We start from the raw sequence: 11,641 nt of genomic DNA, 5'->3' as shown, positions 1-11,641 counted from the left end.
ATGAGATAAAATTGCGACCGATATTTTGCGACCGACTATTTCAGTCGCAAATCGGTCGTAATTTTGGCGGTATTAAAACGACGTCGGACAATTAAAAATTGCGACCGAATAAAATGCCTTTTGCGACCGATATGTCGGTCGCAAAGGTTAGGGCTTTAAACGAGCCCTCTCCTTTTCCTTTCTTCTTCTTTCTCTCTTCTCCTTCTCCTCTCCTCTCCTCCGTCCGCAGCGCCGCTCCAGCCCCTCCTGAGAACGCTCCAGCCCCTGTGACGCCGCCAACGACGCTCCGGTCACTCCTCTACGCCGTTCGCCACCGTTTGGACAGCATTTGAGGTAAGCCGGTTTCCATTTTAATTTTTTCGAACTGTTTTTTTTTTTTTTTTTTTTTTTTTTGCGATTTTTGTGTTTTTTTCAATTTATTATTATTGTTACTGTTATTATTGTTATTATTATTAATATTGTTAATGTTGTTGTTAGTGTTGTTGTTATTATTGTTATTATTAATATAGTTATACTAGTTTACTTTTTTTTGTTTGACTGTAAACGAAATTTGAAAAATTAAAGGGGAAAAACAAATTATTATTTATGAATTATTAAGAGCTGATTATTTTATGGGTTTGATTTTCAAACTTGATAATATCATCACCACAATTCAGAACGTTTTCTAATCTATATATGGGGATATACGTAGAAATTTGGAGTCGAAGAATGTCTAAAGTTTGAAGTCAGAGGAGTAACATTACTTGAAGTCACATTACTTGGAGTTATTAATTAAACGATAGCAACCTTCACACTGCTTGTGTCTGTTCCCTCTATATATATGCTTTTCAATAGCCTCAAGAACAGCTTGAGTAACATTTTTCACGTCTAAAACAGTCTGTTCTTCAGCTACAACAATGGCTTCCATGGCAAAATACAAATTACACGACACCTTTGCATGCAAGACTGTTAGACCCATTTCTTCAAATACTTCTAATATTGAGACTAGCTTATCTCCTCCCTTCTCGCAAATCACCTTTACAATAAATCCTTTTCCAGCTTTCTCTACTTTCACCTGTGCATACAAAACAGTGAAAGATGCAAATGTTATGCAAAGTAGAAAACATGAAAATAAATTAATGGGGTAAGAGAGTACAGACCTTGGGTAAGTGGAGGTGCAGCTTCACCATGCTTAAGCATTGCCTTTTGATTGCATCTAAGTATAAGAGTTCTCTTTTGATTGACTCCAACTTGAGTTTGAGTTTGTAAATATAAAGAATAGCATCAGCAATAATAGAGCTTCTTTTCACCTTCACAAAGAAAAAAGAGTAAAGAATTCTTAAAGGTTTTTCATTATTTACATAAATTAATTTCTTTCTTTACAATCCAACACTTCTCTCCCTAAAATTTATGTTTCTTTCCTTTGCTTTGAAGACCAAACAAACAAAAAGAAGAAGCTTAATTCATTAATTATGTCAACTACCTAGACTTGTAATCTTGAAAGAACAAAATATATTCAGAAAATCCTTTTTTTTTTTTTTTAAAGGGGAAAAATCTTTTTTCTTTAATAAAAAAGTTAGAGAAAAGGAGGATATGATCTTTGATTTGAAGAAGCTTTTGTAGAAACATATTAATTATCAAGACATTGTCAATATTTTGCTTTATGTTATATCTATAATATTAGTATTTTATTTTATTTTATTTAGTTTTTGTAATAGAGTACAATTACAACAAATTTATTAAATTAGAGTAGAATAAAATTAGAATTTGGAAAGAAAAAGAAACACAAAAGGGAAGGGAAAGAAAAATGTCAAAGATATGATTTTAAAAAGAGAATATCTCATATTTGTGAACCTCATAAAAAGCCTAAATTTGTGGTTTCAGAAAGTTTCAAGCTTTGCTTAGTGGGGAAACAATATAAAAATAAGAATTTAGTGGGGAAAAAAAGTAAAAATTTAATGGGGGTGAATTCAAAATTAATACTATAAACTAAGGTGCAAAAAACTATGAACTACAATATAAAATACTTTGAACTAAGGTGTAAAAAACCAGCGAAGCTTGTATCTCCACTGCCCCTTACCCTAAATCCACTCCAAGGTATTACAACAAAAATGCATTTGATTCGTTATTATTATTATTTTTAAATGTAATTCATTAATAATATTATTAAGTATTAAAAATAATTAATATTATTGTATTGGGATCTCTGATTTGCCCAAGCTTCTAAGTCCTATCCTCTTGTCTCACACGAAATTGGGAACTGTAACAAGAAAAGGGGAAAAAAAGAAAGGTTAAAAAAAAAGAAAGCCTAAATAGGTATTTTAGCTTGAAATGACATAACAGTAACATTTAACATACTTAAAGATATTTAAGATAATCATATTATGAATTTGCACGAGTCAATACTTCATAATGTGTACGTTTATATATTTGTGTTTTATTTTTTTGGTGCGTACAACTTGTGTTTTGCTTACAACTTTAGAATATTTTTCTTTAGAATATTTTTTCTTTATTATAGATGTTATTGTCGTTATTATTCTTAAATATGTTTTTATTAAATGAATGATGAGTTTGGATTGGAGGCCTAGTAGTGGCCATTTTGCCTTTGGAGAATGTTAATATGTTATAGAAGTGTTTATTGAAGTGTCTTTGTATTTGAGATTTGATTGTGTTGTGCCGAAATGCTGCCGAATTTTTTTCAATAAATTCAATATGTAGAATAGTACACTTACCTTTATTATAGTAGGTGTGTATATATATATATATATATATATATATATATATATAACCTTTGTATTGAATAAATGAACTTAGTTATTTTACATTTATATATAGTTTCCCCTTATTATAGAAATAACCTTAGTTAGTTATAAGTGTAAATTGAACATTACATTAGTGGCATGTTTTAAGGCTAGATCAGACTAATGCAATTACATATAATTTACCCTTGATAAACACATTGTTAATTAGGTAAAAAAAAATGCGAAATAATCGAGATTGGATGTACTGGAGGTTCGAGGTCAATGGCATATTAAGACAAGAGTTCCTGCACGGATTGGAGGCGTTTATACAGTTTGCAGTTGGTAATCCCAGTTTTATGGATGGGAATAAGTTGAGGTGTCCATGTAATCACAAGAAGTGTCGAAATCGAGCCTTCTTAGACATCGATACAGTGAAACTTCATTTGTGCAAAAATGGGTTCGTGGAAAATTATTACGAATGGATACATCATGGTGAAGCTCAAGTTGCCAGTGGGTCAGGCCACTCCATTCCGGTAAGTTTAGAAGTTCAGCCTTATCAATTTCTGTATGGTAATCAATGCAATGATATGGTAATCGATGCGAGTAGAGTATAATTTGATTGGGATAATATGGAGGAATCGCCAAATGTAGCAGCAGAACAATTGTTTGACATGCTAAGTGCAGCTAACATTGAACTGTGGCCTGGATGCAAGAATCATTCTGTTCTGTCTGTTGTTGCACGATTACTGCACATGAAAGCAGAGCACCATTTTTCAGAAAGGTGTTACGATGATTTCGTTCAGTTAGCAAAAGAAATGTTGCCTGAAGGCCATTCAATGGTTGATAATTTTTATCAGACAAAAAAATTAGTTCGGGGATTGGGACTACCGGTAGAAAAGATTGATTGCTGCCGTAATAATTGTATGATATTCTGGGGTGTTGACTCGGAATTCAGAGAATGCAAGTTTTGTAATCTTCCAAGATATCAACGGCGCGGTCAAGGGACTGGTAGAGTACAAAGGGAGAAGGCTTTCAAGAAGATGTATTATTTCCCTCTTGTTCCTCGCCTTCAAAGGTTATATGCATCAAAGGCGACAGCTGAACACATGACATGGCATGCTTTGCATGAATATGAGGATGGTATAATGACTCATCCGTCAGACTCTGAAGCGTGGAAACATTTTGATAACATTCATCCTCTGTTTGCTGCTGAAATGAGAAACGTGAGATTGGGGCTTTGTACTGATGGGTTTCAGCCGTTTGGCCAATCAGGACAACAATATTCATCATGGCCTATCATTGTGACACCATATAATCTACCACCGACAATGTGTATGAAAGATGAATATATGTTTTTGTGTGTTATTGTTCCTGGGCCTACTAATCCAAAACATAAAATTGATGTGTTTCTGCAACCTTTGATGGCCGAACTTAATTATTTATGGGAATATGGGGTTGAAACATTCGATATTTCGAGCAATCAGAATTTCATAATGCGGGCTGCTTTGCTTTGGACCATCAGTGATTTTCCTGCTTTTGGAATGTTATCTGGGTGGAGTACGGCTGGCAAATTGGCTTGTCCTCACTGCATGGAAAACACTAATGCATTTACACTAAAGAATGGAGGTAAACAATGTTGGTTTGATTGTCATCGCAAATTCTTACCGGAATCTCACCCTTGGAGGAGAAATCGACAATGCTTTAGAAAGAACACAACTATTTTTGAACCCCCTCCACCTGTGAAGTCAGGAGCACAAATATTACAAGAAATTGAAGATCTGGGGCTTATGAAAGTTACAGAGGTTGGTGCAGATGAGGTAAATACAAGAATTGGTAGGAATAGCGGGTGGAAAAAGCGAAGCATTTTCTGGGATTTGCCATACTGGAGTTCACTTCTTATCCGTCATAACCTTGATGTCATGCACATAGAAAAAAATGTGTTTGAAAATCTGTTCAACACTGTCATGAACATTGAAGGGAAAACCAAGGACAATGCAAAAGCGAGAGCAGACATGAAGGAAATTTGTCGTCGACCAGAACTCGAGCAATCTGTACTTACTGGTAAGTTTCCGAAGGCATGTTATTGTTTAGATAAATCCCAAAGGCAATTATTGTGCGAATGGTTACGATCATTAAGATTTCCAGATGGCTACTGTTCAAATATGGGTAGATGTGTGGACATGAGGAAGTACAGACTGTTTGGCATGAAAAGCCATGACTGTCATGTTTTCATGCAAAGATTGATCCCTGTGGCATTCCGGGAATTATTACCAGGAAAAATTTGGGAAGCAATGACAGAATTGAGTCTCTTTTTCAAGGAATTGACGATGACTGTTATCCGATGCGATGATATGGACCAATTAGCGCGAGAAATCCCAATAGTGATGTGCAAGTTGGAGCGAATTTTTCCACTCGGCTTCTCTGATTCTATGGAACATCTGCCGGTTCATTTGCCCTATGAATGTCGTTTAGCAGGACCGGTACAATATCGATGGATGTATCCATTTGAGAGGTGATTCACTAACATCTCATTCTAATGATTACATCATTTTTTTGAACTTATACTAACATATTGGCATTGTACAATCACAGACACCTACAGAAAATTAAAAAGAATGTGCGCAATAAGGCAAAGGTCGAAGGATCCATTTGCAATGCATATTTGGTGGAAGAAGCTTCCACATTCTGTTCACACTACTTTGACCAACATGTTTTCACCAAGCATCGGAGAGTGCCACGTAACGATGACGGAGGAGATCGTGTTCAATCTGAGTTTGAAGGAAATCTAAAAATTTTCACCTACCCTGGGCGTACGATTGGTAAATCAAAAAAAAGACGATTGACTGATGCAGAGATACAAGCGGCTCAAACCTATATTTTATTGAATTGCGAAGACATCACACCATATGTACAGTAAGTATAAATAATGTAAACATTCTAAACTTGACGTGGGCCGTTGTTAAATGATACTTATGCTAATATGGTTCGTTGATAAATAGGAAATATATCAATCTTCTGCGGCCTCAAAATCTCAATTTGACTGATACTGCAGTTGATGCAAAGCTGGACACGGAATTTGCAGATTGGTTCAAATATTATGTAAGTTACTTTCAATGTGCACAACACGGAATGTACATTTATTAAATCTGACTCATGTCATTACTATTTCCCATAGGCTCGAAGCTCGGAAAGCGATATTCGTAATAGATTTATTACGGATCTGGCAAAGGGGCCATTACCGGTTGCTAATGCCTACTCTGGCTACTTTGTAAACGGTTACAAGTTTCACACTGAGGGTTATGGGAGAAGCAGAAAGACAATGAACAGCGGTGTGTGCATAAAGGGATCAAACTACAGTGACGTGTCTGCCGATTTTTATGGGAAATTGGTTGAGGTTTTGGAGTTAGAATATCCAGGCCTACCAATGAAGTGCACAATCTTATTCAAATGTGAATGGTTTGATCCTACGCCAAACATTGGCACGAAGGTTCATCCTAAGTATAATCTGGTTGATATTAATCAAAGAAGAAGATATACAAAGTATGAACCTTTTGTTTTGGCAATGCAAGCTGCACAGGTGTACTATGTCCCATATCCATCGTTTAAACGAGATAGATGCGATTGGATGGCAGTGTGTAAAATCAAGGCTAGATCAGTTGTTCATGCACTTGAAACGAAACAATCTTCTTCACTCGCAGTATCGGAGGCATTTCAAGAAGTTAGGGTCGAAAAGCAACCGATGCAAGTTGTTGAAGATTTAACAGATAGATTGGATGATGAAAGCCGATCTTATGTTGAAATAGGACCATCAGATGATGAAGAGGAAGAAGATCAAATCATCATGGGTACCTCAGAAGACGAATATGAAGAAGAGGAAGCTGATGAAGAGGAGGAGGAAGCAGATGATATTCAAGACACTTAAAACTTAGAGAAATTTTACTGTTACAAATTGATAAATGTATATGTAATTAATATTATTAATGAAGAATTTCAATGGTATTCACTTTGTGTACTCATATTTACCACATGTTCTACAATTCATATAATTGTATAAATTCATTTTATCTAGGTTCTGATATCTGCAGTACAGATGGCTAGAGGCAGACCGTTTGATTCTGACGCGTCCGGCAGTGGTTCGCGTGGAGGTCATGGCCCTAGACGCAGTGCCCGTGGACGAGGAGGGTCGATCCCTCGTCCTTCGTCAGGTACGTCTGGGGCTTCGTCATCTGCTCAGCGAGCAGTACTGCCGCCATCACATCCTTCTTCAGGTACGTCTGGGGCTTCATCCTCTGCTCAGCGTCCAGTACTGCCGCCATCACACTCTTCTGCTCCTTCCTCTTCTGCTCCTTCCTCTTCTGCACCAGTACAGACTCCACCAGCTGCACAGTCACCTACTGTGCAAGGTAATCATAAATGTCATAACTGTCATTTTAATTATATATTAATTATCTAAAAATTTATAACATTTGTCATTTCTTTTGCAGCTTCATCCGATCCACGTATCACCCTCAGTTTGGTAGCGGGACAGTAAGTACTTATTCAAATTTTCTGCAGGCATATTTTGTAATTATATTTTGTACTTATTCATAACTGTGATACTTTCGTGTAATTATATTTCACTTATGTTTTTTTTTTCAGCATATATCCATCTTCTCGAGCAGCGAGGCAAATTTTGAAGATAATCAAGCTACAGCTGCATAAAGAAGGATACACATGGGATGCCGTACCACAAGAGGCGAGAGACTTTTATTGGGAGGAGTTCCAGGTACTCTTTGGTTTAAGTTATATCATCATTCAATGTTTACAATTCAAGATACATCCTTAGTGTTTAAACGCTATATTTCATTTTTTTTGCAGAAACATTTCATATGGGACGAGGCCATTACTGCTATGCTGAAAGTAGCCTGGGAGAAGATATGCGCCGATCGATACGCTGACTTCACCTATAGGATGAGAAAAAGCGGTAAGAAGCAGCAGTGCGTGTCTCAGGAGATATGGGAGAGCTGGCAAAAGGCTTGGGAGGATCCTGCATTCAAGAGAAAGCGGGAGATATTTGCACAAAACAGGCGCAGTGAGACTGGCGGTGATGGAGCAGGACCTTCGCGACACACAGGCGGATCTATATCTGCTATAGAGACAGCTCGATTATTAGTAAGTGAACTAGTACCTTTATAAGAAACTGATGTTTAATGAAAGGACACTATATATATTAATATATCATGCATAAAAATTCATTGCAGGCTAAAGAATTAGGTCGTGAGCCCACACCGATGGAGGTATTTAGATACACTCACACGAAGGACCACGATCGTAATACCTTTGTCGACAGACGTGCGCTGAGCGTCAATGTAAGTAACAATGAATAATATTCCCTCTAATCATTGCGAATATGTACAAAGTTGAATATAATAAAGCTTGCAATTGCATTGATTAATTAATTTTTTGTTTTCAGGAGAATTATACTACAGCTCGGGAGCGTATTGTTACTTCTCAGACCGATGAATCCGAAGCTGAGTCAAGGATTGACGAGGTAGCGCTTTATCTCGAGGCTGTAGGGGGCGAGAAGAAGAGGAAGGTATACGGCATCGGGTCTCAGGCATCACAGTTTTACACTGGCTCAGCAGCTCACGCTTTTACAGCCAGCGCAGCACGACAGCCGGAGCACACTGACTCGCAGTATGATGATGATATACGAGCTCAGCTTGCTGATCAGCAGAGACAGATTGCAAAGCTTAGAGAGCATGTCCTACGGCTGTCCGGTGAGGCCCGTGCTGGTACTTCCTCCTCTGATCCTGCGCCTGCTACAGACCGACATGTTTTGACGTCTCAGCAGCAGCCACTTCCTGCTCTTGATCCCGATGCTGCAGACGATACCTTGGTCACCCCTCCTGCCGCTACATCACATCCAGCAGGTACTCCTCTCGCCGATCCGACATCGGATCCTGCAGATGAGCAGCAGCATAGATTTGATTTTGGACCTTTTTAGTTTTTTATTTGATTTGATTGATATTTTAATTTGTTCAGTACAATAAAAATTACAATTTTACATTGTTCTAGTTTTTTATTTGTATTTTGATATTTTAATTTGTTCAGTACAATAAAAATTACAATTTACATTGTTCTTGAATTGCGTGTGTGATATATATGTATATATGTCAATTTTCACAGGTGCGGAAAAATTTTGGTTTTATAATAATATTTATTTATTTTTTATTTTTTTAATTTTGCGACCGATTTGCGACCGCTTTGATACCGACAATTGCAATTTTAAATTACATTTTACGACGGCTTTGCGACCGATTTGAGACCGAATTTACGACCTATTTGCGACCGATTTGAGACCGAATTTACGACCTATTTGCGACCGATATGAGCCATTTTGCGACCGATTTGTCGGTCGCAAAATGGCGCATTTCTTGTAGTGGTGGCACCGATTTTGCGCATGAATTTATATGGCGTATGCAATTCTTAATGACACCCTGGGCAACCGAGATAGGCATACCGATTGGACCATAAGACCTTCAAATCTCACCTAGAAGAGCCTATAGGACCTGCCCGTTAGGCGTAAAGAAGATATCGGCTCCGGAACAGGCCTTCAAACAGGGCTCCAAACACCAAAGGGGTATACCTACGATTTTGGGGCCCAGAAGCACCGGCTCGGAATGGCCCGAAAATGATCACAATGCTTCCTACATGTGTTAGATGAAATTTTTTTGTGACGAAATGGCGTGGTAAGGGACAGACAGAAAGATATTGGGCTAAAACTGCCAAATGCTTCCGGAGTGGCACCGATTTAGCGCATGAATTTATATGGCGTATGCAATTCTTAATGACACCCTGGGCAGCCGAGATAGGCATACCGATTGGACCATAAGACCTTCAAATATCACCTAGAAGAGCCTATAGGAGCTGCCCGTCAGGCGTAAAGAAGATATAGGCTCCAGAACAGGCCTTCAAATACGGCTCCGGAATAGGCCTTCAAACAGGGCTCCAAACACCAAAGGGGTATACCTACGATTTTGGGGCCCGGAAGCACCGGCTCAGAATGGCCCGAAAATGATCACAATGCTTCCTACATGTGTTAGATGAAATTTTTTGGCGTCGAAATGGCGTGGTAAGGGACAGACAGAGAGATATTGGGCTAAAACTGCCAAATGCTTCCATAGTGGCACCGATTTAGCGCATGAATTTATATGGCATATGCAATTCTTAATGGCACCCTGGGCAGCCGAGATAGGCATACCGATTGGACCATAAGACCTTCAAATATCACCTAGAAGAGCCTATAGGAGCTGCCCGTTAGGCATAAAGAATATATGGGCTCCGGAACAGGCCTTCAAATACGGCTCCAAACACCAAAGGGGTATACCTACGATTTTGGGGCCCGGATGCACCGGCTCGGAATGGCCCGAAAACGATCACAATGCTTCCTACATGTGTTAGATGAAATTTTTTGGCGTAGAAGTGGCGTGGTAAGGGACAGACAGAGAGATATTGGGCTAAAACTGCCAAATGCTTCCGGAGTGGCACCGATTTTGCGCATGAATTTATATGGCGTATCCAATTCTTAATGACACACTGGGCAGCCGAGATAGGCAAACCGATTGGACCATAAGACCTTCAAATATCACCTAGAAGGGCCTATAGGACCTGCCCGTCAGGCGTAAAGAAGATATTGGCTCCGGAACAGGCCTTCAAACAGGGCTCCAAACACCAAAGGGGTATACCTACGATTTTGGGGCCCGGAAGCACCGGCTCGGAATGGCCCGAAAATGATCACAATGCTTCCTACATGTGTTAGATGAAACTTTTTGGCTTCGAAATGGCGTGGTAAGGGATAGACAGAGAGATATTGGGCTAAAACTGCCAAATGCTTCCGGAGTGGCACCGATTTAGCGCATGAATTTATATGGCGTATGCAATTCTTAATGACACCCTGGGCAGCCGAGATAGGCATACCGATTGGACCATAAGACCTTCAAATATCACCTAGAAGAGCCTATAGGAGCTGCCCGTCAGGCGTAAAGAAGATATAGGCTCCAGAACAGGCCTTCAAATACGGCTCCGGAACAGGCCTTCAAACAGGGCTCCAAACACCAAAGGGGTATACCTACGATTTTGGGGCCCGGAAGCACCGGCTCAGAATGGCCCGAAAATGATCACAATGCTTCCTACATGTGTTAGATGAAATTTTTTGGCGTCGAAATGGCGTGGTAAGGGACAGACAGAGAGATATTGGGCTAAAACTGCCAAATGCTTCCATAGTGGCACCGATTTAGCGCATGAATTTATATGGCATATGCAATTCTTAATGGCACCCTGGGCAGCCGAGATAGGCATACCGATTGGACCATAAGACCTTCAAATATCACCTAGAAGAGCCTATAGGAGCTGCCCGTCAGGCATAAAGAATATATGGGCTCCGGAACAGGCCTTCAAATACGGCTCCAAACACCAAAGGGGTATACCTACGATTTTGGGGCCCGGATGCACCGGCTCGGAATGGCCCGAAAACGATCACAATGCTTCCTACATGTGTTAGATGAAATTTTTTGGCGTAGAAGTGGCGTGGTAAGGGACAGACAGAGAGATATTGGGCTAAAACTGCCAAATGCTTCCGGAGTGGCACCGATTTTGCGCATGAATTTATATGGCGTATCCAATTCTTAATGACACACTGGGCAGCCGAGATAGGCAAACCGATTGGACCATAAGACCTTCAAATATCACCTAGAAGAGCCTATAGGACCTGCCCGTCAGGCGTAAAGAAGATATTGGCTCCGGAACAGGCCTTCAAACAGGGCTCCAAACACCAAAGGGGTATACCTACGATTTTGGGGCCCGGAAGCACCGGCTCGGAATGGCCCGAAAATGATCACAATGCTTCCTACATGTGTTAGATGAAACTTTTTGGCTTCGAA

The 11,641-nt window shown here is 39.4% G+C and overlaps 3 protein-coding genes across 3 annotated transcripts; 2 read left to right on the top strand and 1 right to left on the bottom strand.

Moving 5' to 3' along the window:
* Positions 1 to 207: 207 nt before the first annotated feature.
* Positions 208 to 7,895, top strand: LOC149491618 (uncharacterized). Its single transcript, XM_089717175.1, has 5 exons — positions 208 to 333; positions 6,806 to 7,123; positions 7,205 to 7,247; positions 7,359 to 7,485; positions 7,578 to 7,895. The coding sequence occupies exons 2-5, from the start codon at positions 6,811 to 6,813 to the stop codon at positions 7,893 to 7,895; spliced, it is 801 nt and encodes a 266-aa protein (XP_089573301.1). The 5' UTR covers positions 208 to 333; positions 6,806 to 6,810.
* LOC149491619 (uncharacterized) lies at positions 689 to 1,838 on the bottom strand. The gene is made up of 3 exons (XM_089717176.1): positions 1,834 to 1,838; positions 1,140 to 1,356; positions 689 to 1,054 (listed from the first exon to the last, which is right to left on the bottom strand). The coding sequence occupies exons 1-3, from the start codon at positions 1,836 to 1,838 to the stop codon at positions 755 to 757; spliced, it is 522 nt and encodes a 173-aa protein (XP_089573302.1). The 3' UTR covers positions 689 to 754.
* A 92-nt stretch (positions 7,896 to 7,987) lies between the features above and the next one.
* LOC149491617 (uncharacterized) lies at positions 7,988 to 8,739 on the top strand. Its single transcript, XM_089717177.1, has 2 exons — positions 7,988 to 8,068; positions 8,173 to 8,739. The coding sequence occupies exons 1-2, from the start codon at positions 7,991 to 7,993 to the stop codon at positions 8,704 to 8,706; spliced, it is 612 nt and encodes a 203-aa protein (XP_089573303.1). The 5' UTR covers positions 7,988 to 7,990; the 3' UTR covers positions 8,707 to 8,739.
* The last annotated feature ends 2,902 nt before the right edge of the window (positions 8,740 to 11,641 follow it).

This window comes from Jatropha curcas, unplaced genomic scaffold (assembly GCF_041381405.1).
Source record: "Jatropha curcas cultivar XTBG-Jc1 unplaced genomic scaffold, XTBG_Jcur_1.0 HiC_scaffold_1089_pilon, whole genome shotgun sequence".
NCBI classification, from domain to species: Eukaryota; Viridiplantae; Streptophyta; class Magnoliopsida; order Malpighiales; family Euphorbiaceae; genus Jatropha; species Jatropha curcas.
Note: the sequence above shows the minus strand (reverse complement) of the source record. Positions and strands in the feature narration are given on the sequence as shown.